This window comes from Cottoperca gobio, chromosome 2, assembly GCF_900634415.1.
Source record: "Cottoperca gobio chromosome 2, fCotGob3.1, whole genome shotgun sequence".
Lineage (NCBI taxonomy): Eukaryota > Metazoa > Chordata > Actinopteri > Perciformes > Bovichtidae > Cottoperca > Cottoperca gobio.
Window position 1 is genome coordinate 11082495 of NC_041356.1, and position 25043 is coordinate 11107537.

Here is a 25043-nt window from a genome sequence, read left to right on the forward strand (position 1 = left end):
TATTAGTTTTTTTTATTTAATTATTTATTTAATTCTACTTTATCCCTAGCTTTGTGTTTTATTAACACGACACAAACCTACCGCTGCACCAACTTTATCATCTTTAGAAATGACGACATATTTTATAAAACTATATTATGAAGTTATTTATAGAATACTGACAATTTTATTAATTTTTACATTTTAATGGCTTATTTTATCACAACTTTTATGGTCAAATAATCCGACGTTTTTATGACTTTTTTTCATGATTTTGATGATAAAAAGAAATACAGCTGAAGAAGAACCATCAATATAAAATAGGAACATTTAAAGACACATTTAAGGACACATTGAGACTAACAGGAGAAGATGAGTATTCGCTGTATCGAAGTTAAGAAGAGTCTTGGCGTTCAGGATTTAAGATTCCCTCCTTGTTTGCGTTGATTGACAGGTGTCTATTGAAATGCAGCTGAAAGAGCTTCCTGTCCACTCCGACAGCACAAAGCCTGCGAAGGACCCAGGTAAATGTCAGGACACCTTTCAAATGGCTTTTTATTCCACCAGAGGAGGTTCAGAAAGGTGTGAACCATCATTTCAACCCTGAAAGTGGAGATTTTTCAGGGTTCATCAGGCATTTTGTTTCTCTTTTCCACTCTCAAAGTGTGAAACTGTGCCCTGGAGAATACATTTGACACATTAAGGAGTCGCTGTAGTGCTTCATGTCTAAAAAAAAAAAAAAACCTTTTTAATGGCTTTCACTTGCAATTAGAGTTAAAGTCACAAATAACACACTAATGGTATATTAAATGCCCTGCCCTCTCCCATATCTACATCTGAACTAGCTTGCAACAGGTCAACGTGATTAATTTCTCTTAATTGTCTTTTTTTTACAATAATTATGAGCAGAATACGTGAGGGTCTGCTGTGACCCTGTCTGCTCCCAGTGCTCTTACTCACATTGCTAATTAAAACTCATCAAAACATCATTATTTTTGCAACAACTTGTGTCTGGAAACCAGGAAAACGGCCGATAATCTCCATTAAGTTACTAATTACTGAGGCTGGATGAGTCAGTTAACCCCCGGGCTCCCACCAAACCCCACACAAACTATGTATGTTTTATATTCTGCATTTATCTAGCTCCATCTTAAATTAAAGACTCGAAGTTTAAAGTATTGTGGCCACATTAAGTGGAAATTCAGCACCGTTGTGATGAAGAGGGAAGAGGTTAGGGCGGACACACAAATGACACTTTTAAAGTAATTACAGGAAATACAAAATTGCCTTTTCTGGGAGACGCCAATCTAATAATTCTCCCGGGGTGAAGATGTTCTGGGGCAATTTGGAGCCTAACAATTAGATAAATTTGATGTATATGAATCAGAAATTCCTTTTGAATGAAGAGAAATGGAAGACAGCAACATCATCCTTACACTTTTCAATTAGTGTGCAGAGAGACACCTCGGCGCGGCCGGCATCACTGTCCTAAATCCTCCAGAGAAAAAGAAAAGGAGCATTAGCGGTCATATGCCGAGCAGATTTGTCCCATTATTCATTACAATTAATTGCTTCCCCGTCCTCCCGGCCTTTCCAGGAGAGGCAGCGCGCCGCAGACGTCTCCTCTGCTGCAGATTGTAATATGAGCGAAGGACTTAAAGCTGTCATTCAAATCTCACCGTGACCTTTCAGGAGAAAAGGCTTTTCAGCCAGTTTGCAGGAAGCAGACTGTGTGTGTGTGTGTGTGTGTGTGTGTGTGTGTGTGTGTGTGTGTGTGTGTGTGTGTGTGTGTGTGAATCCTTTCTTGAACTCACAGGAGCTGTTTTTCACTCTACACAATAGAGGTCAGCAGTGAGGCAGAAGATATATTCAGATCAGGTGAAGTTAATTAAGAGAAGAGGTCTCACTTCAAAGTCCATGAAGTAGATGTTTAGTGTTTGGTAAAATGGACATTTGAACATCTACATTTAAAAAACAAAGGCTGCTAAATGGATAATACAACAACGAGCTACAATCATGCATTTCTTAGTGTTATGCTAAGCTAACCAGCTGCTGCTTCATATTTAAAGACAAACATGTTAATCTTTAAAACTTTCCTTTTTTTTTTAAACACATTTTTTAGGAAAGAAACATTTAAATGAATCAAAAACACCTAAAAAGCAAAACACTTGAAATTAATTACAAATATGTAGGACTGCAACTAATTATTTTAAACGTAAATTAAACTCAATTGGTGAAAACAAATATAAAACAGGAAATAAGCTAATTATTATTATTATGTCGTTGATTAATTCTGTATTACCTACTAAATGAAGCTCTTTGATTTTGAAGCTGAAGTCAACAACAAAAAGGCATTAAATGAATAAATGAGGCCATTTTAAACAGTAAACACGTCGTCGGTCACGTCTCTTCTGCTGTTCTGACGAACACAAAAAGACCAACAAAGCGTCGCAACCGAATACATTTAATGAGATAATCGCTGTTTTACCTGAAGACCGGCTCACAAGCTCGTTCAGTGTGTGAGCGGATTCTCTTTGAGTCGGGATGAAGCTGTAATTTCATCCACAGGACAGTCAAACATAAGTCCTGCTGCCCACGAGCGATTCTTCACGGGCAGTGAGGTATTGTAGCCGAACACACACACACGCACACACACACACACACACACACACAATGTGGATTAAATTCTGCTTTTTAACCCTCCAACATGGCGGCACGCCCCACAACACCTCCACGCTAAGAAACAAACGTACAACACAGTTTAAATACTCTTCTTTATACACTCTTAAATATCTTTACATTCAGAATTTGCAGTATTAGTTGAACATGGAGTGTGGCATTGTGAAAAAGAGTCATGATTTAGGCACATCAAGGCACATAGACAGTCACACAGAGCACGGCCTTTTCATTTCCTAAAGATCACGAGAAGATGAAGCATGCACGATTCAAACTGTGCGTCGCAGAAACACTGAAAACATCGGCGTGCAGGTTCACACGCTTCCTCGCCGCAAGAAACAAAAGAATCTCCACTTCAAAAACACACGTTGTAAAAATAAAGATCATCATTTAGAGAACACGTGGCATGCAAACACCTCCCTTTAAAGTCCTCTCTCATGCAACACATTTCAATCTCTTTAAGTGCATCTCTGTCTAAACGAGAAAAAGCAATAAATAATACAAAATATAGATTTATGGAAAGATTAAAACCCAACGCTGAAGCTGGAAACCTGGTCGTGTAAACCTCAGAGAAGCAGCTGGCAGTGCAACACATGGAAGAAGTCCGTAGACGAAGCAGATGAGCGAGTAGAAACATCTCCGAGTGCTTTAAGAACCATTAAAAATCAGCTTAAAATCAGAAACACATTCAAATGCTCGGCTTTATTTTAGGGGTCCAAGTTACCTGGAAGTGAGTCGATGTTTAATTCTAAATATTACTTATGAGTCATTATTTCTGTAAAGTTATATGCTTTAAGTGCGTCTTTACTCGCCCTATAATTAGCAGGTTACATATTTATTTCCAGGGAATTATGAACCCGTAAAATAAAGTTTTAGAAGCTGCGTCGCGTCGAGGACCGTCGCTCCAACAAGCGCGGTCCGTAAATGTTAAAAAAAAAAAACACCTCAAGTTTAAAAACGAGTACAAAGATAGCGATGATTAAAATATCAAAGTTTAAAAGACGGTATAAAACAGATGTGCTGTGTGACATCAGAGGCACCAGATGAGAGCAGACGGGTCGTCAGCGTCCATCTTCAGACGCTCGTCACTCACACACTCAGGACCGCCGCTTGATTTGGCCAAATTCACCCGCCGAGTGCTTGATTGCATTATTGTCATTCAAATAGCGCCATTTGAATGAGACCCCTTTGATCGTCTCCATCTTTTAAAACGAACCAGTAGATGATTTAATTCTTTTTTAACTTGGCATCCTCTGGATCAGAATCCGCCCCCGCTGCGGTCCACCGTCACGGGCCCTCGTGTGTTCAGAGTCTCCTCCGCCGTCTTCATCAGGATGGCCAGGCGGCTGTCAGACACTTGTCCCTTCTTCACTGCGCTCATCAGCTGCACGGGGAAACAGCAGAGAAGAGCAGGAGAGGTTTGTGAAGCAGAGCTGCCGTCATAACCGGTGCGACACCATCACATGACCACGAGCTTTAAGGGGAGAAGATGAAGCCAACACCAACGTGTGTGTGAAAGCTAAAAAGGTGGGAAATTAAATTAAAGGAGAGGTTCTTTAAAAAGGATGAGGAAGTATTATTCTACGCTTTTATTATTGTCAACAAATCCCATTAAGAGCCAAAGGGCTGCGTTGTGAAGGCGTCGGGATGCGTCGCACACAAAGTGTTTATGGCGCCGCGATCCATAAAGTGACACACGTTGGAAAGTTAAGCATATGGACACCTTTAATGGTCTCTGCTCTTAACATGTTTTTAATAAATTAAATACAAAATCAGCTGTGCATTGCAGTAAATAGTGAATTTATGGGGGACTATTTTAAGCTGCGGATTAATACACTGTTAATTCACACGCTTGGTATAAAGTTACACAAACTCTGAACAGCCAATAAGAACTCTTCAAATGTATAAGTCACATTTTATTTGGTGCACTTCACTAATCATTATTTTACGTGGCTGCAGGTTCTTTTATTACTTTATCATTTTATTAAAAATAAAACGGCGTCAGAGGGGAAGAAGATAAATGACATCGTACTTCTCGTCATTGGATTGTTTGACAATAAGAAAAACACCACCACACTTATCCCGGCGTGCCGCAGAACTCAATAAAGTTTTCTGTAACTTTATTGACACTGCGAGTACTTGTGGGCTCAGGAGGGTTACAGGCTTTGGTTTCCCCGTCGGTGACGCTCTTGTACACTACCTGCTTGTTGTCCCTAAATCATCCACGTGCAGGGGACGCATCCACACAAGCAGAAACACACATTCAGAATCATCACTGGGGACAACAGGAAAAAAGGCTTCTTGTTAAAAAGGTCTCCTCGGCCAGAAGTCGGCGCACTAATGAAGACTAAATCATGACTCATCAGGCGCTCCTATAATGACTCCGTTCTTCAGGAAGTCGTTTATTTATCCCCGGACACACTTCAGGCCTCATTACACGAGTCCCTGGCAGAGTTTCTCCTCTCTCATTAGCTCCATGTCGGCGGACTTCCACACCTCCTCAGGTGGACAATGGTCTCTTTTTAAACCAAAGGATAATTTGTGTTGCAGCTTTAGTGACGCTCGAGCATGTACGAGGAGTCTGTTGCGTTAATCAGCAGACGACAAGAGAACACAATATAAAAACATGTATTTGTAGACCTGCAAGCTGCTTGAAATGTGATGTGATATCAATTTCAGGAGAAATGATGTGTAAAAAGACATTTCTGAAGCATGACAGGGCAGGCAATCAACAACAGGAAGCTGGAGTCTGTTGTCTGTTTTCAGTGCAGATGAACACGTTTCAAGCTTTTTTATTTCATTCTGTTTCGTAAAACTGCTTCAGTTATTTCTTGAAACAAATTAGTTTTAGGAAAATAAAGTTTTACGTCTTAATTATAGACAAAAAACGGACTATTTTCTGCAGTGTTGAAGGATGAATGAGTGAAGAGATCTGTAATGTGCATTTATTTCTCTTTGTTTGTTGTATTTGATTCTTCCTCAGAGGGCTGAGATTATTATTATTATTATTATTATTATTATTATTATTATTATTATTATTATTACTTCATTGTGGTATTTACAAAAACAAATGCATGTAAAAAATATAAACAATTTGAATCATTTGAACGGTTTAAATTAAAAAGTGAAATATCTGCTGAACCAACAGGAAATGATCGTCGGAGGCCTCCTCCCTCCTCCTCTCCCCTCCCCTCTCCTCTCCTCTCCTCTCCTCCCTCCTCCTCCTCCTCCTCCTCTCCTCTCCTCTCCTCCCTCCTCCTCTCGGTTACGTACCTGCATGAATTCATCAATTTCCACTTGTCCGTTCTTGTTGAGGTCCACCTCATTAAGGATTTCATGGAGCGCGTTCTCATCAATGTGGACATTGATGCTCTGCAGAGGAACACGAGACGAAGGATCAATAACATGCAATGAAGACACGTGTGTCAAGATGAGAACAGAAGAAGAAGAAGAAGAAGAGGGATGAGAGACGACTCACTTCCAAAACTTGCTGCACGTCAACAGTCGTGATGAATCCTTTGCTCTCTTTGTCGAACTTATGGAAGCGCTTCTTGTACCTGTCGCAGATTAATACATTAATACATCAGATTCTTTTAAATGGTCCCACTAGGCATGGAGACAAAGAAAGATTAAGTTACAGGTTTTAAATGTGTTCTTTGTGCCAACTGTTGCACGACAGTAGTGACTGAACCTGAGGGCGTAACGCGAGGACTTCCTGTTTGTTAAGCCTTTTGTTCTTAGCGCACTGTAATACTTGAAGGTGACTCAGATTACACTTTTATCAGATTTTCTTCTCTGGGGTAAAGTGGCTGGAAAGGGAGGGGGGGGAGGGGGCATCTAATCACCTACAGAAACCATGTTTTAAAAGAGGAAGTGGAAGAGTTACCTGGCTACTTCCTGGTTGTCCAGGTTGATCTCAGAAGTCTTGGTGAGCTGTTCAGAGCGAGACCTGTAGCCCATCTCGAGGTACAAGAACTTCCTGGCTGCCTCCAGCTCCGCCTGGATTTGTAAAGTATCCAGTTAATAAAACACTGCTACTGAACGTGTGTCCCCCCCCCCCCCCCCCCCTGCAAACAACATGACTCTTGCACGTGGTGAAGAGACGCCATGGCGGCCACACTGTTGACGTGTTATTCTACGAGACATGTGGCTTCCTTGTGCTGCAACGAGAACGGCTTAAAATAGCTGCGAGTTCAGTTTTCATGCACACATATCACTTCATCTCTTTCATACGCACACAAGCAGCGCTCCTGTAAAGGGATGAAGGGCGTGGGCCGTCCTATTGTGAAGCGATGGAAAGAGAAACTTCTCCAGGGAGTAGAGCATTATGTTAAGCAGGTTTTCTACTTATTACACCAAACAATGACACTAAACCCTCAGTTTGTGGCGTCACATCGTCGGCAGGTTCTCTCCCCTCTCATTTCAGGAACTGCGTTTTTAGAAATCGTACCGTCTTCTTCTCCTCACTCCAGCCCAGCTCTTTCCCCATGATCTGCACGATGCGTGGGAGGGCTTCATCAGCCGCCTGCACGTTCAAGAAGCCCAGGCGAGTTCGTCGGGCGATGACGTCAATAGCTGTGCAGGCGTACTCCTTCATCGCATACAGCACCTGAGATACAAGAAGACTCACGTGAGGCTCGAGTGTTTCAGCCTTTTAGGGCCCAACGAGCCTGAAGCCCCACGTTACCTCGCCCTCGATGTAAGGGAACTCGGACACCAATCTTTTCCCCACGATCGGCCATCTTTGCCCGGTGACCTGAGCCATCTTGGCCACGTCGAACGCTTTTCCTCCGTACGTCGCGACCAGGTGCTGCGCGACCTTGAACACAGAGAAGAAGACGAACACAGAACGAGAGAGAGAAACAGAAAACACTTGGGATTAAGAATCTCGATTCCTCCTCATCCACTAATGTGTACATTTCATTTTAATAAAGAAAAACAGCAAATCCTCAAATGTGGAAACTCTTGCTGTCCGTTCTCTAACGGATAACAACAGTAAGCTAAGCTGCAGTATAACCTTTTATTAACGACATACTTGGCCTTGAGCTCGCCGTGTGGATTCACTTTGCTCTCACGATATGAAACCACAGGTTAAACTGTGCCGATCGTCGCGGCAGCGCCTCGTATTCACAACATCGATTTCTCCTCGTCGGAGTTAAGCGATAAGCGTTAGCACCTCTTTGTCAACGAGGCGTCATATGTTTACAGAGCACAAGACGGCTATTTGCTATTCAGATCGTTGGCTTTCCGATCATGCGAAAGGGCAAACGCTGTCCAAATATCAACAGTGACCTTTTAGGAATATTTGAGAGCACAGCAGAGCCTCTAATGAGGAGTAAGTGTACTGGAGGCACTCGGTGCAGGAGTACTTTTTCTTCATGAAACGATGCTCTATTGGGTCTAATGAAAACGCACAGCCTAATTATTGGAAAGATGGCGTGTAGCTGATGTAAATCAATGTGCCCTTACTTAATGCCAGTGATGAATCGCACAGAATACAGTGCGTTTCAACGCGTGTCCAGTCTTTTGTGTAGCAGAAATGTCAGCATTGTTACAGCGGCGGCGGCTTTAATGTCAGCTCCACTGCTGCTGCTGAAGACGACAGTGAAGTCTGGGAGTTCTTACAGCTTTGTTTGTATCTGGAGCCAGTTAAAGGTCTGCGCCTCGTCATGCGGAAAATGTTTTAGTAGGTCAAAATGTTCTTCAGCTTGAAGAAATATTTGAACATTTTGGGGGAAATACACTTAAAACAAACTCATGGAGCACAACTTAAAGCGGGGCAGGCCCCAAACTGCAACCCTAACTCTTCCACTGAGGTGCCTTCATAACAACGCTATCTGCGTGCAAATGCAACCCAACGCTGTTGATAGCGTGCTCATGCTTGTACCTCGTTCTCCAGCCCGTAGTCCTGCACCAGGCGGATGTAGAGGGTCGGCGTCCAGCCCTTGGCTCCCTCCAGCATCAGACCCACGGACTTGCAGGGCTCGGCTGTCAGGCTGTGAGCTTTGACGGCCGCGTCCAGAGTCTCTTCGGCCATCGATCTGTACGTAGTCCACTTCCCACCTGGACACACACACACACACACACACATTTATGCACCTTCACATGCAGCAGTATCGGTGCAGTGATTTCTCAAGAGTATCCAGAAACTGACCAGCGATGGTGACCAGCCCGCTGTCACTGATGCTGACGATGTGGTTTCTGCAGATGGACTGAGTGTCTTTGGAGTTGGGGTCGGTCACCAGGGGACGGATGCCGCTCCACGCCGCCAACACGTCTCCTCGGCGCACTGCAGACACAGACACTTCACTGAACCTCAGCTAAATGTGCGTGCAACATCATCAAGATCTTTTAAAGTGATTGTTTGAAGTCATAAAAACACAAACACACACACACACACACACACACACACACACACACACACACACACACACACACACACACACACAACACACACACACACACACACACACACACACACACACACACACACACTTTAGTTTTAGAGTCGCTGTGCAACACACTCTGCCTCAGCTGAAACGTTATCCTGCAAGAGGGAAGTGCTTAAAAAAAAGAAGTTTGCAGGATCACTGGCTAGAACCGCGGCTAGAAAATATGCTGAGGTCACTTCCTGTCTAGCCTCCGCTCCGCTATCATTTCTGTACTTTACTTTCTTAATCAGCATTTATTTCTGAAAAAGTCTGTTTACTTTCCACATTTGGACTAGAATCTTACATCATACACTAAAGCAGTTTCTTACTGACAGGAACTTCCTGTTTCACTTCTGCTCTGACACTAACTAACCTCACCGCACAAAGAAACCCTTTAGACTCCTCCTACCTTCTACGTCAGGGCTGAGGTAGTTGCGGATTTCCCTCAGGATGAAGTTGATGTCATCCTCCCCCGGGATGGGGTGGGCCGTCACGCTGGTGGGCGAGTCGGTCGTACCGGCGATGGTCATCTTCTCCCAGGGCAGGAAGAAGATGATGCGTCCGTCACTCGTCGCCGGGTCGAGCAGACCCATGTTGTCGGGGCTGTGGGACAGAAAACAGAGGAAGAAGGTTTATAATTATTATCACAAGTAGGAGAAGAAGGAGTCGTGGACGCTGGAGTGTTAGTCATTAGATCATGTGTTCTCTGTACTTTCAAGTGTGAGGAAGAAGTGTTGAGGAAGAGGCAGACAAAGTGTGGGAAGGAGAAGCAGAGATATGTGGGCGGAAGAGGAGGTAGAGGAGGTAGGGAGGGCACAAATGGCGGCAGGAGGAAGACGAGCGAAAGAGAGGAAGAGAATTAGGTGGTTGGCATTTCTTGCGCTGCTCCTGCTCCCTCGGGCTTCGCTCAATAAGCTCCATTGAACTTTAAGAACCCCGACTTCAACAGAACCACTCTATTGCTCTGCTGTTTCCTCACCGGACACGATTGTGCGATGCACGCCAGTATAGGTCAGATAAGAGTTTAGTATTTACACATAAGCACGAGAAAACACTGAGGATTAAATATGCACAACTTCATGCCTCTGAAATACCAGAACATATCTTCACAACCGCTGCGTGTGTGATGACGCGGTACCTGTAGTAACCGGGGATGACGATGTGAACGCCGGCGCTGGGCTGGCAGATGTTTTTGGTTTCCTGGTTGTCCATCTTCCTCAGGGAGTCTGTGAACGGCCCGGTGGCGTTGATCACACACTTGGCCTTCACGTCAAACTCCTGCCCTGTGAGGGGAACGTGAGGGGAACGTGAAGGGACATGAACATGTGTGATAGTTAGTCCTGTTGTGCACAACATCAGTCATTTAAAAACACCGACACCTGCGGGCCTCACCTGTGATGACGTCCCTGCAGCGAGCGCCACACACCTTCTCCTGGCCGCTCTGCGGGTCTTTACTCTTCAGCAGGTGGACCACCTCGGTGTAGTTGGCGATGGCGGCGCCGTAGCGTGCAGAAGTCAGGGCGATGGCCAGGTTCATGCGGGCGTCATTGTGCTGCCCTGAAGGAGACGAGACGTTTTTAACGTATACTGTATTTATTTGACATTTAAGGCCGGACGCATCTGGCAGTGATGAAGACGAGACGGAGCCTCGCTGGGAAGAAGAATATAATATATACACACTTTAAGATAATCCCTCATTCCTTTCACCTGCATTACTTTCCTTATTATTTTCCGGAGCACACAGACACAAACAAGTACACCATCCAGACGGTCCACAATAAGAGCATCAGGCCTGCACACTTGCTGCAGAATAAAAGAGCCTCTGCTGTCGTTGGTAGGAGCCGCAGTAACCAAGACAGCAGGAGAAATAGCTGTTGCTCAGCCGGTCCGACCGTCTACGACGCTCCTCTGCGCTCTACACCGCCGGGAGAGAAGGTCAGATTTCGAAATGTCACCGGCGTGATTGTTCCAGACGGCATAATTGGAGAAAAGACGCCCTATCCCTCCACCATCCCGCCGCTGTCCCCCCTCAGAGCAGATGATGGCGACGGGGGAGGGTGGGGGGCGCAAATCAAACATATGCTGCTTTGCACAAAGAAAATGTTCTTCCCTTTTTCCAGCCCGCAGTAGACCCAGTTATATTTCACATCGAGAGTGACACGGAAGATGGTTTTAAAAAGCACAAGCAGTTTGTGTGAAGCACGAAGAACAGCTGTTTAAATGAAGCTCCAGGAGAAACCATCTCTCACAAAACATGTCTCAGATATTTAACATCTTTACATTCTGCATTTAAAAGCCTCTTTAAGTCGCACGAGGTATAAGGAATAAGAAAGCGTTGGCCAGGGAGCGCCGCTGCCACGGGGAAGGCAGAGCATCCTGCCGCCCTGTCAACACGTTTCGTTCGGCACCAGCGGAGATGTGAAGGCCACGGGGCAAGAGTTACATCTGAGGCCTATTTTAATATTCTGTTTGGCTTAATCATCCTACACCATTTATACAAAATCACAATTTATTCAGAACCAAATTGTATTTTTAAATGTTTTATTGTTAAAGTGCTCATTCATGAGGTTTACCACAATTAAGAAAGGAGACTAATCTACTTATTATTTCTTAATTAATACATCAGAACTCAATCTTTGGGGTTTTTTGTGCCATTTCTCAGAAATAAAAGTTAGATTTATGCATTTTCATTGTGTGTGTGTGTGTGTGTGTGTACGTCCACACGTATCTCTATACGAGCGTCCAGAGGAGAGGGTTACTGCTGCAGTAATATAAGAGCCGTATTGATGAGACTAAGTAAGTAAGTGAATTAGAACTTCTTTTATCTGGGGGACAATCAGAGTCTAAGTTTTGGAACTACAAGACCCAATATGATTTTGGAGGATGCAAGCAGGAAGTGCTCAGGGAACAAATTCTATGATGTAAGCGTAGTTATGGAGTTTGCTCATCAGACATGTTGATGTTTTTGGAAAGGTTAAATGAGAGCATCACGTCTGTGAGCTCACGTGACCGAGTTATGACTCCGAGGAGTCAAACAAACAAATTTCCCGATTAAAATTGTATAATTTAATCACATTTTTGAGACCTAAATGTTAAACGGTCACAAGACAAAATGAAATATTAAGAGAAAAAGAGGAAATAAAATGTTTTTTTATTTATCCTGTTAATCATCTGCTGACATGTCGTCAGGACAGTCACTCGTACAGAAGCCTGTATTCTGTCAGTGTTGAAAGTATCATTTACACACAGCTGCACTTTTTATACTAATGTCTACAGATCCAATTCATCAGCATCGGAGAGGCACAAGAAGGAAACCCGTGGAGAAGGTCTGGAGTGAGAGTCGGCGGCTTAGTTTGTGTTTACAGAAAATAAAAAGATGAGTGATGAATCAACAAACGAAGCGTGCTCTGTGGATTACTGTCCACACGAACCAGCGTCTATGTGAAAATATCCAATTTAAACCCAAAGAAGCCTCTGCGGGCGTGAAACGGAGCGTTATGGAGCTTTGACTCACCGTCGTAGTAGACGATGGCTCCCACCAGCTTGTCCTTCTTCAGCATGGGGAAATGCTCCAAGGCCTTGGTCTTACTGAGCACGTAGCTGCTCTTCAGGCACTGGACTCCCGCCACCAAGTCGTACATCTTGATCCCCGCCCAGTAGTAAGGCAACTGCCACCATCTTGGAAATGAACAGAGGTGAAAGGTTTGTACGTCAACAAACATTCAGGAGCTGGTTTTTCATCTTCCATCCAGACAAAACATTTAATAACTTTCTTCAGTTAAATGAAATATACACATTATACCTTTAAAAAGATGAATTTTGACCACATGTCTTCGTATTGTACGAGTCCTGACACTCACTTGTAAACAGGAAGCATGATGGGTAGCGGCGCAGACAGGTGAGGGGCAATCTCCAGGAGGTTGGATCGCTCATGGAGGGCCTCTTTCACCATCATGTACTGTTCCAATGAAACAAAGAGGACGGTGATGACAAAGAAGAGCAACACAACTGTACATGAGGAATACGAGGGTGAAGAGGAACCTGTTCGTAGTCCAACTGCATGATGGCCTTCTGCAGGTAGCGGACGCCACCGTGGATGAGCTTGGTACTCCGGCTGCTCGTCCCCGAAGAGAAATCGTTTCGCTCTACGAGAGCAGTCTTCAGGTCTGGGAAGAGACGACAAAGGACGGGCGGAAGAATTACATTTAGTTTTCCTGACCCTGGACTCTTTGAACCTACAACACATCGTGTGTGAAGAACACTTCAATCAGAGATTTCATTTCAGTAAAATCTCTTTATTTTACACGTCCCATTGAAAATGTCATCCAAAAATAAGCCCTTTGCACAAACCAAACAATGCATTCTGCACAAATGTGACAATAACTGGACTGAACTGCCGGCTGCTCAGAGCACAGAGCTCGTACTAATGTAAAAAGATGAATATGTAGAAAAAGTTATGTATAAATCACATTTTTTTTAAATTAATTTCCAAAGAAATCCATTGCTTTTGCTTTTTGCTTTTTTCATGGCAATATAATTGTGTTCTTCTGCACAAAAGACATTTCTGAGTTCTCCCTTCCTGTGCTGTTTCCATAGAGACGCATAACTTAAGATATGGCGGTGAAAAACAAGGCCAGTGAGGGAAATGTCACAGGAGCAAAGAAAATGCCCCGAAACTGCTCGAGGTTCTGCAAAACATCCCACAGAGCGACCGCTCACCAGCTTTGGGCGCTCGGCAACAATTAAGGCGACTTTGATTTATGCAGCAGTGTCTCTGCATCGGACTGGACAATACGACGTCATCATCACGATATTTACACGGACATCTGGAATAAAATGCATTACAAATGTTTTGCAAAGGCGTAAAAAGATTAATGCAAACGGACCGAACTCTGAGTGGGAAACAACACTCTGTTCAACATGCTGCATAGCTACACACTGATATATACGTTCATGTAAATGCTCCTTATCTGTATTTATAGTAAATCACAGCCTCACGAGCAGCTGACATACTGGAGACCATTATAAACTCTTGGTGCCAGCCTGCGAGGCGTCTCCCTCATAATCGTGACTCAATAACTGGCAGAGCTTGAAAGCAGGAGCGTGATCAACATGAGAGCAGAGCGCTTACTGCGTGTGACAGCGTCTAAGGCACATCCTGAACCCGTGGCCCCTCCTCCGACAACCAGGACATCAAACTCCTCCGTGTTCTGCAGCACCGCGAGCTGAGCCTGCCGACTGGGAAACTCGTCGGCGAAGGGAACCCTGAGCTCTGCTTCTGCTGCCACGTGCGCTAACCGAGCCTGGATGTGACACAGACACATTTCATGACGGAAAGATTCCAGAAAAATTGTGCAAAACTACAAGTTTCTGTTAGTTTCTATTCAAACTATGTTAAATTCTTTAGAAGCAATGCACTTCATACAGCAACACTTTCCAACACGAGAAGCAGCATGCTGCAAGCAGTCGCAGCGTAATGTGTTCATGCATTGAAATCATAAAATAACGTGATCTGATGACTTGCAATCATTTTAATTATGGATTTGAATTTGCATTATTGTGTTGAAATATAATGTATGTACTTATTATTTAAAAATATGTTGATTTACTGAAGTTAGCAATATGAACCACCATCTCTACTTTTACATAAAAAATGTAAATAAGATTTTAAAAGTATTTAACTTAAAGTGTGATGCTTTGATGCACATTAATCTACACTACAGAACATAAAGAGGCTAGAAGATGAGATTTATTGATGCAACACGGCTGCAAAATGAGTACTTTTGATACTTACTTGATAATGTTGCTACTTTTACGACAGATTGAGATTATAAAGCGCTCATGAAGTCTCATTCCCACCTCTAGTTTCCAGGTGAAGTCATCATTTATAAATATATTCTTGATGGGATTAGTTTGCAGAGTTGCTATCTGTGGCAACATGCTGCTCAACTTTGCAAAACACACTAAATTAAATCACAATCTTTTAACATCATTTGTATCCATTGTTTGATTAGCAAAATAATTAATTAAAAGCACAACGACGATGAAAGAAACAGGAAAGCAGCTCATATGTGTGTGGGATTTGACTTCTAATGAAATATTCATTCGTTCTTGTATTAAGCAGCTCAAGCTAAATGATTGCATCAAGCTGCTTTGAAGCAAGCGTGGCATTTGACTTGCAAATAGTAGCGGGCGTTTGTAATTTAGGTCTGCGAGCGCAAACGAGACGATGATATAATCATCGTCTATTTTTGATGATGCATACAGACAAACACCGCCACAGAATTAAGTGCCAGCATGCGCCCCGTAATCAAGTTAAGACAGTGAATGGCACAGCGAGGCCCATGCTAATAGCCAATCGGCCGCTGTCTTGGAAACTTCTCCAAGCCATATGCCCTTGCTTCAGGAGACAAGACGGACATTCAGCTCATCAGCAGTGCAATTACTGGGATTAGAGGCATGCATGATTACAAACTATTGTGAAAATAATTAGATTTCATCAGGGTCGACTTCTTGCTTACCAATCCATGCTTGGTGGAGAGGGGCGACGATGGGCAAGAGAAGACATTATCGCGCCAGGACACAAAACAAAGTTCACATTAGGTTGCACAGTCAAATAAAGTCTGGTATGCAGTTGTGTGGCTGGCCTAAAATAGGCCTGCGTCGGGTCAGAGGTCAGGGGAAACACAGCTGCTTGTCCATCTCAAATGAAGCCGCGTCATTATGCAATGCACCTGGTCAGTTTCCAGTTTCAAAGCTTGACATCTAGAGAAAAACTTGTGTCTTTCAAGGACAGCGGTGTCACAAGTCATGAGGGGGGGGGGGGCTTTCTCTGAGAACCTGCGTCTTTAAATCCTTCCTCGCACGCAGCTTACTGGCTATCCAAGAATAATGTGATTTGTTAATCTCTACAAAACCTGAAGTGTAAAACCAACATTTTGCTGTTTCACTGGCGGTTGTGTGTCGGTAATATTCTATGCTTTGTTGAGGTTCAGCAGGAAAGATAATAATCGACACTAGACTTTATTATCCGTTCATTGAAGGGCCAAATCGTAAAAACAGCCACACCTGCGAGGACTCCTAGACCAGGCTGCCCCTCAAATCAAAAGCATTTTATTGGACCAGGAAGTGGAAGAAAAACAATCTGACGTAGTTAGTTCCATAACAGTTTTCACAACAATGTAAAAAGAAAGAAAATATGATCATTCTGTCGTTTCTAAGCAGTTCAGGATCCAGTGCCGGCATGCTTGCGAGTGAATTGATGCTTCCTGTACAGCAGCTGGAACGCAGCCAATAAAACATAAAGAAAAAACACCTTGTAGACGACAGCAAGCACATTCCAACATCTAGAAAGGACATGCCCGGAGAGGCGTCCCTCCCTGCTGGGTCGACTTGTTTCAAACCAAAACAATTACGATTCACAATACCGTGGTCATGCACGAAACATTTAAGTTTGTCCTTTAAAGTTACATCTGGCAGGGGGAGGAGCACGTGAAGCTGCATATATATATATATAATATGGACAATTAGAACTAAAATACGTGCTTTCAAATCCTGCAGAACGGTACTCATGCAACAGTAAACAGTCGTCGTTCAGCAGCTTACCTGCGTCTTCCTGTACTCAATCAGCTGTGACAGGCCAAACACCGTGGCGACCGCCCCGCCGCCGATGATCGCCGTCCGCTTCAGAGCCTTCCTGAACGCCATCGTCCCTGTAGTGAAAGTGCAGAGGACACCGGGGTTATTTATGGAGGGTGGGAGGATCCAAAAGAGTCAGGCTGTAAGGCCACAAGTTCAGGTAAAGGAGGTGTGGAGAGGAACGCCGCGTTTATGTCGACCGCTGCACCAATCAAGGAGAAACTTTCATTTCTCTTATTTTGTCTCGAGAATCAGAAATTAGAAATGCACATTAAACTCGGAGGCGACAGAACGAAAAGGTATTCAGGTCAGAGTGATATAAAACACAGAAAAGGAAAACATGATCACATATTTGGCATCATAATTGCTCATTACATCATCAATAAGGATGCTTCCCATCCTCCCTACGCTCTTTAATTGTGCTCAATAAACACCACGTTTGTTGTGTGATGGGCGTTTGTGATTATTCCTGACATTTAAAACCCCCCATGATCAGACACATTGATTAGTGCAAAATATTAAATAATTGACAGATTAAAATCAATAAGGGAAGTAAATCATTGTTTGTCAAACGATGCCGTGTTAACACTTTTCATGCAACTACAGTTTGAAAAGTAACTTCTGTGCAACTTTATACCTCATATAATATCAAGGATCATGTTTTAAATGGACATTACAATTAGTATTTAAAGTTTAGTTTTAAGAAACTAGTAAGACACCATTTCCACATTTTAACGAGCAGAAGAGGACACCAGATCCTCAATTCCCAGCCGGGGCAGCCCCCCCCCCAAAAAAGCTTGCATTCCCACTGCAACACACTTTGAATAAAAGGTTCCCATGCAGGGAGTGCCATACGCTGGAGCAGATTCTAATGCATTTTAATAAAAACACAGCTACAGATGGCACAAATGTCAGGAATGAGTTTGGTGTGACAAGTTGCACAGTGTCGGACAATATTAGCACAAAAATCAATGTTATTTACTGGATGAATTACCATAAAATAGACCTAAAACAAGGCACAGCCCCGATTATTATCCGTTTCAATACCTGTTATCACGTTTTTATACTAGTTCTGTTACCTAGTTTCACTACAGATATAACAATTATAGTACTTTCATTATAATAAGTAATAATAAACATGTTCTTTTCTACAAAAAAAACCCTTTTTCAGCTTACAACCAAAAGGTTTTACACCAATATAGCTGCAGTAATATAATATTAAGATAATATATTGCTGTGGCTGATTTCTCAAATGCAAACAAAATAGTGCAAAATGATCTTTTATTTATTAAAATCAGGATATATTAGTTTAAATAAGTACGCAAGATTAAAAGCATGACTAGACACACTTTGTACGTTTTCAATACATCACTACAAAGTCCTAGTTTTAGACTTTTATTAAATCTTTAGTTAAATTAAAGGTTTGCTTCGCTCAAAGCCATGTATTACAAATGTATTTCCATCCAGTGTATTGGCCTTAAAAGATCCATGTAATCAAAAGCTACTCTGCTGCATGCCACAGGCTTTTCACACCCCTTCACAGGCTGCTCATTACTGGAGCCTATAAAAAGGTCAAACATGACATTAATTAGCCCTGAGTAACATATTTGAATGGGTGTATCAATCTGAACCACCTGCCGAAGTAAAGCTGAAGCTCCAATAAGTGAGTGAGAGAACCAGGACATGTAACAATTCCTCCTCATGCACTTACATCAGCCTGCAGACTCATGAGTCAGCAGAGGAGGGGGGCTTCCTGGCCGTAATGAGGGCTGGCCTGCAGAGGTCCATTGACATTTTTACTATTTTTAAAAGGTGTATTCCCAGAGGATAACTCTGAATCTCGTTTGTAGTATTTTTACCCCCCCACACACAGCAGGTGGTAGGTAGTATGTGGACTTATAATGTCAAGGTTTTGCCCTATTGTTCTGTTATCTGTCACGAGGAAGTCGCTTATATGAAATCTTGCTGTGGATTAAAATGTCAGCTCAGTTTGGTCTGAAAACCAACAACAACCTTCTTAACAGGCACGAATACGCTCGTGGTGGTACCTGTTAAACACACCCACGGGTAGAGGGGAACATATGGCTGTGTTTACGGTTTAAAATAATCAAAATAACGCATATTATATATATACACATGTCCTTAGCAAGAACCACGGAGGGGAAGAGGTTACACCTTCATGGTCATACAGCCACTAGCAAACACAAACTCGCAGATGCTGCGCACCTTTTTGGCTCTACGCCAACAAAACAAAGGGTTAAATATTCGTCAGACATGTTTTAAAAAGTCCTAAAAATACTCGGTGATACAACATACATTCCCACTTACAGGATTTCTTGTGTTGTAGCTGATTAAAACTCGCTCAGGGCGATGCAGGGCGGCGACTGAGATCATCGGTTGGTATCCAAACCGTAATGTTTGACAGCTACAACCAGGAAGTACAGTTAACTGGAGGGGCGTCGAGGAGAGCCAATCGGAACGGAGCGCTCAGCTACGCTCGTCCAATAAGCGTTCGCGCAGAGGCGGTGCCACGCTGTTGACGTAAAGTGAGGATAAAATTGCACAACGCCAGTTTCCCATGCATCCTCCTCCTTCGGGATAATAATAAAGAGGGAGAGAAGTGCCACCAGCTGTCGTTTTCTATGTCTTTCAGCACAATAGGCATGGTACACAAAATAAAGCCTATAACATAAACATGTGCTATAGTATTTCTTATACTAAACATGTGATTTAAATTGTAAAAAAAAGATTAAAGAACAGCTCTTGAAGATGATCCTTATCTTTAAAGACTTTTGAATATTCATCAATGCCAAAATACATATGCTTTACCTTGCAGCCCCAAGTGTGATAGTTAGTGGGGGGTTTTTAAACAATAAATGCCCTTATATATCATGCAAACTGCAAGAAAGTGCAAGCATTATTTCCAAATGACATGGACCACATTATGTGCCCACACCATGAGACACGCACACCACCCCACCCCTTTGTGGCTCGTGCGTAATGGGGTTTGGCACAAGGGTGCGCACCACGTAAACAAAAGCACATTGTCAGTGTCACTGCCAGCCAGTCTGCAAGCCAAGAGTGGGAGACGTGAACAGTCATTTCCTTTGCTCTCCAGACTGCAAGTTGACTTTTATAGTTGCAGCTAAAGCTTCAATAGATCCGCAAGCAACAGCAGAGATGGGATTACTTTTCACTGTCCTCCTGCACTGCATGGAGGTCTGAGGTATTGCATATTCTTCTTTTTCTCACTAATTTATAAAAATAAAATGGATGTATGTCAGTGTAAAGCTTACACATAATGCTCTGATGCTTGTTTTGTTTCTTACCAGGCAAAAAGCAGGCAATAACATCCTCTGGAAAATAAGTAATAACTAAAGCCTTAAGGTAATACAGACATTTATCTATGCATTCATGCTTTTGTTCATACTGCAAACTATGTTTAAATCTCATTTGTCTTAAGGTCATAATTGCTTTTTTGTGCAATTCTGCAAAGAAAACATTTGTTGTTTAATATTAGATACAAAACAATCTATGTATAATCTACTTTGTCCACTTTAAACTGACTATATATGCCCATGTTTGCAGGGGCCATGCCGTGCGTCCAGACTCAGTGCGGCTCCTCTCCACAAGGAGCCAGCCCAGCCTCGCAGAGCGCCGGCGGAGAGCGCAGCTGCGACTTCCTCACCCCGGAGTTTGTCAAGTTCAGCATGGACCTTACTAACAGTGAAATCTCAGCTGCAACGTCGGGTCCCTGTTTTGGCCCTGTGGGTGACACCGGGTACGACCTGAAGCCCCCGTGTCTCTTCCAAATGCCGCTGCAGGGAGAGCTTTCATGCGTCAAGGTTGAGGATACGCACGGGTGTCCGCGGTATCAGCCGAATCAGCATCACCAGCACCAGTCCGACGAGCTGCTCTCCTCCCCGGGATCCGTTTATTATTACCGGCCTCCGTCGCCGCACACCCCCATCACATCCAACTATCAGACTCCACCGGGACACATATGGGACGACTCCGCCTCTTTGTACAGTTTTCGACAAGACTATTTGGCGGCGGCGCACCGGAAAAACACACTTTCCAGATTCTCGCTGTTTTCCCTCAAACAGGCGCAACACGGCGGTCAGAGTTTGTCCACCTGTCAAATGAAATTTGACGGTTCTCTCCATGTGTCCATGAACCTGGACGCAGCCGGGGCGCACCAGCCGCTGGACAGCCCCGGAGTTTTGGGCTCCGCTGTCCACGGAAAGCAGCACGGAGTGGGATTTCCTCACCCGCTCCAGTTCGCCCACGGCCATCACTTTATGGACTACCAGACTTCTTGTGCTGCCAGCCGAGGACCGCTGAGCACGGAGGGGCTGTGCGCGGTGTGCGGGGATAACGCAGCATGCCAGCACTACGGAGTGCGCACCTGCGAGGGCTGCAAGGGTTTCTTCAAGGTTTGTTCTCAATTCAACTTTATTTTAAAGCTGCATGAAAAACTATTTTCAACTTGGATATTTGCTGGCAGCTGGTGGGTTTACACGATGCAGGAATTTAGTGTCCTGAAAACTTTAATTAACAAAGTTGTTGCTGCTGTCATGAAAAGTACCTGGCATAATTATGTAGAGAATATGCAGCCGGACTGTCGCCCAATGAAAGCATAACTTCAAGTAATAATCTAAGTCCCACTGAGACCCCTGGCTGGCCTCCTAAATTGCACAGTCTACTTTAGATGCACGCTTTGAACTCTTGACACACGTACGCGTTTTAGGGGCAAATGTCCTGTATGAACATGGTCACCAACGTGCCATGAATAAAAACCTTCCCCTCTCCCTCTCTGAAGGAGATTCCCGGGGCGATTCTCCAAATTATGAATGGCCACGACCCTGTATTTACCCAGACTGCCCTGTCCGCCTGCTGAATGCTTTATACTGCCTCAGATGGCCCACAGGAGCAAGAGTGCTGCTGTTAATTTTCAAAAGACCATTTGAGGCTTTTTACTTTAGTCCTAACAAAAGGTCTCGGAGCTACTAAAAAAATGATTTATGCTGAACCATTTCCCAAAGATGCTTCCAAAAAGGTTCCACATGCCACGAGATTAGATCATCTCTCATCGGCCCCTTTGTTGCCAGGTATTCAACCTTCTACACAGTTCTACACCGGGATATTGGTTCTATAGACACCAATATTTTTGCTTTGATATTTTTTAAGATGTCCTTCAAACTGGTGACAAAGTGCAGCAAAGAAGAAAGTATACAGATGCTTCTGTGTGCAGTTTTATGTTTTTCAGAGCATTTACAATTACTTCAGAATCTAATATAACGTAATCTTAGAACAAGAGTCAAGAAAGTTTAATTTAATCCATTTTACCCAAAAGAACTAAATTCAAACTCGAGTCACTCAAAGGAACCGTTACGTCCTCATCCTGGAGGAGTCCAAAGCGTAGGTTTTATAAATTCAAAAAGATTTATTTGCTAAATATCGAAATCTTTTTCTTTTCTCAACGCAGCGCACGGTACAAAAAAAAGCCAAGTACGTGTGTTTGGCTGCCAAAAGCTGCCCTGTGGACAAACGCAGGAGGAACAGATGCCAATACTGTCGCTTCCAGAAGTGCCTTGTAGTGGGAATGGTCAAAGAAGGTAAAGCAATAAAACCTTGTTTCATGTCTGACGTTCGGGCTCAACTGTCTTCCCAACTTACTGCTTACTGTCCTGTTTCTGGTCATGCTCTGCAGTGGTGAGGACGGACGGTCTGAAAGGTCGCAGGGGTCGCCTGCCGTCCAAACCGAAAACTCCTTCGGACTCGTCTTCGCCCGTCAGCACCCTCCTGAGTGCCCTCATCAGGGCGCATGTGGAATCGAACCCTCAACCTTCTCAGCTTGACTACTTCAAAGTGAGCAGTGTGGCCGTCATTTCGTTGCTTTATACCATTAAGTGAGGAGTAAAATGCACATTAGAGCTATGATTGATGATAATGATGGTGACCTTTCACTATAGTTCAAGGAGAGTCCAGGAAGCCCACCAGGAGACGACGCTCAGCATGTGCGGCAGTTCTACGACCTCCTGACCAGGTCGATGGAGGTGATTCGAGGATGGGCGCAGAAGATCCCGGGCTTCACCTGCCTGCCCAAACACGACCAAGACCTCCTCTTCTACTCGGCTTTCCTGGAGCTCTTTGTTTTACGATTGTCGTACAGGTAAAGAACGCACAAAGGGACTCAGCTTCTGACATGAGGAATAAATGATGGGTTACCAGCCGGAGAGGCCTCAAAAGGACATTTAGGGAGGGAGGATTTGTCACCGTCTGTTGTGCCGTTTCAGATCCAACCCAGAGGAGGGGGAGCTGATCTTCTGCGACGGGTCGGTGTGGCACCGGCTCCAGTGCCTGCGAGGCTTCGGGGAGTGGATTGACAGCATCGTTGAATTCTCCACTAATCTGCAGAGGATGAACCTGGATGTGTCCACTTTCTCCTGCATGTGCACCCTCGCTCTGGTCACCGGTGAGATGCTCAAAGACACTTTTGTTTGCCCACTTATGCACATTTATAGTCTTGAAATATGAAACAAAATGGACCTCATAACAAAAAAATAAATAGAACAGCCACATGTAACGTTTAGGGGCCGGACATAATGTAGGACACATCAGATCTGACTACTTTAGTTTGTTTAGTTACTTCGACATAAATATTTGTTTAAATTAATTGGCTTACAATAAAAAAACTGTTATGTTATGCCTATATTACAAGACTTTTATGAAATATATAATGGAGAAATTGGTAGTTTCTTGCTTATTTTTGTCTTATTTCTCTTAGTATTTTTCTTTTTGTGTCTAAATATTTGTGCAAAAATATGAGAATAATGATGTAAAAAGGTCTATGGTGTAAAAATATAATTCTTTTTCAAACACTCAATAAAAAGGGTAATAAAAAAGAACAAAAAATAGTTTCTGGGTAAATGTGAAATATCTAAAATGTATGAATAAAGTGTTGAATGTCATTATTTCAAAATAAAAGCCTTTAAATGTCTGATTGAATTTTGGAAACAAGAGAAGCATATTTTCCCACAAGTTTATCAAAGATTTCAATGTTTCATGATCAATTGTGTTTCATTATCTGATACGTTTGTTTGAAATGTGATTTACGGACCAGCAGAGCGCCACGGACTGAAGGAGCCAAGGAAGGTGGAGGAGCTGCAGAACAACATCATCAAGTGTCTGAAGGACGCAGACGGACTCTCGGACTGTTGCTCCAGCCCTATGTCCAGAATTTTGGAAAAATTGCGTGAACTTCGCACTCTGTGCATCCAAGGCCTGCAGAGGATTTTCTATTTGAAGCTGGAGGATTTGGTGCCGCCGCCTGCAATAATAGATAAGTTATTCCTCGACACGTTGCCATTTTAGAGACACGAGAGAATACACAAGGGGACGTTTTCCTCGAGACTTCTTTGGATTTAATCCCAACAGTCATTCCTGACAGGTTGACATCTGTGCACTGCATAAAAAAGACATTTTAAGACATTTTAAGATCTAATATTAAGCTTGTTGAATCGCATTTTCCTCAAACAGGTAAAAAAATGAGACTGAAACTAATTTATTTGCAGAATTTTGACCACTTGTGACTTAATTATCTTCATAATATCAAGCGATGTGCTTTGCAAAGTTCGGGTTAAGGAGGACTCATTTCATTTACTGTCTGCAAGAAAGGAGAATTAATGAATAGTATGTCATTTATGTTAACTTCATCTTATTTTTGCAACGTGATTTTAACTGCTTGTCAGGACAAAATGATGACTGTACGTGTATTATATGTTGAAACAATTTTACAATCTTATATAGAGGCAGTTTTGATACAAGACGAGTGTTTCCCATCATGTTTAGCTTTTGCATAATGTATATTAGTCATATAGTGATGAATACAATAATATTATTATATAGTTTCTGTCATGGTCTGTTGTGTTCTTAGAGTGAATTGTCATTGTCCATGTTTGAATAAATAAATGCAGCTGCAGGACTGGTTTGCTTTTAACTTCATTTCTTTTTTATTTTATTTTTGAGAATATGCAATGATGTTATTCCAAATTATCAATTAAATATTTACTTTTTTAAAACCCAATTCTTACTTAGTTTATAACATTTGTTCCCTGATTATAAATGTTTATTTCAAGAAAAGCAATTATTTTAATCAAACAAATTATTGGTAACTTTGCACGCTGTGATTAATAAGCTTAACCTTTTAAAATAATGTCATGTAGACATTATTTATAGTATCTATAATATAATATACAACACATAGGCATGCCTTAAGTAATAAATGTAACCTTTAATATATATTAATTAATTAAT

The 25043-nt window shown here is 42.9% G+C and overlaps 2 protein-coding genes across 7 annotated transcripts; one reads left to right on the plus strand and one right to left on the minus strand.

Moving 5' to 3' along the window:
- Positions 1-2739: 2739 nt before the first annotated feature.
- Positions 2740-19167, minus strand: gpd2 (glycerol-3-phosphate dehydrogenase 2 (mitochondrial)). Of its 5 annotated transcripts, none has more exons than XM_029448152.1 (18): positions 19053-19167; positions 16692-16798; positions 15608-15616; positions 14218-14389; positions 13128-13252; positions 12947-13044; positions 12601-12764; positions 10479-10643; positions 10225-10369; positions 9496-9689; positions 8810-8944; positions 8543-8718; positions 7343-7474; positions 7106-7264; positions 6542-6654; positions 6134-6212; positions 5929-6027; positions 2740-4039 (listed from the first exon to the last, which is right to left on the minus strand). In XM_029448152.1, exons 2-18 carry the CDS (start codon positions 16791-16793, stop codon positions 3914-3916), a joined length of 2193 nt encoding a protein of 730 aa, XP_029304012.1. In that variant the 5' UTR covers positions 16794-16798; positions 19053-19167; the 3' UTR covers positions 2740-3913. The 5 variants fall into 5 exon arrangements, with proteins under 5 accessions (XP_029304012.1, XP_029304021.1, XP_029304037.1 ...); XM_029448169.1 differs by lacking the exon at positions 2740-4039 and adding an exon at positions 4067-4868; XM_029448161.1 differs by lacking the exon at positions 15608-15616.
- Positions 19168-19814: 647 nt separating this feature from the next.
- LOC115019118 (nuclear receptor subfamily 4 group A member 2-like) lies at positions 19815-24695 on the plus strand. Of its 2 annotated transcripts, none has more exons than XM_029448492.1 (8): positions 19815-19950; positions 20057-20111; positions 20313-21160; positions 22213-22342; positions 22438-22595; positions 22700-22899; positions 23024-23202; positions 23851-24695. In XM_029448492.1, exons 3-8 carry the CDS (start codon positions 20318-20320, stop codon positions 24099-24101), a joined length of 1761 nt encoding a protein of 586 aa, XP_029304352.1. In that variant the 5' UTR covers positions 19815-19950; positions 20057-20111; positions 20313-20317; the 3' UTR covers positions 24102-24695. The 2 variants fall into 2 exon arrangements, with proteins under 2 accessions (XP_029304352.1, XP_029304360.1); XM_029448500.1 differs by having other exon boundaries at positions 23854-24695.
- Positions 24696-25043: the final 348 nt, after the last annotated feature.

Excerpts from the sequence above, each read along its gene's own strand:
- gpd2 (XM_029448152.1), bottom strand. The coding sequence starts at position 16,793 with ATGGCGTTCAGGAAGGCTCTGAAGCGGACGGCGATCATCGGCGGCGGG. Across the intron at positions 10,370-10,478 it reads CTGCAGGGACGTCATCACAG|GGCAGGAGTTTGACGTGAAG; the intron begins GTGAGGCCCGCA and ends TTCCCCTCACAG. Across the intron at positions 6,655-7,105 it reads GGAGTGAGGAGAAGAAGACG|GCGGAGCTGGAGGCAGCCAG; the intron begins GTACGATTTCTA and ends TTACAAATCCAG.
- LOC115019118 (XM_029448492.1), top strand. The coding sequence starts at position 20,318 with ATGCCGTGCGTCCAGACTCAGTGCGGCTCCTCTCCACAAGGAGCCAGC. Across the intron at positions 22,343-22,437 it reads AGTGGGAATGGTCAAAGAAG|TGGTGAGGACGGACGGTCTG; the intron begins GTAAAGCAATAA and ends CATGCTCTGCAG. Across the intron at positions 23,203-23,850 it reads CACCCTCGCTCTGGTCACCG|CAGAGCGCCACGGACTGAAG; the intron begins GTGAGATGCTCA and ends TTTACGGACCAG.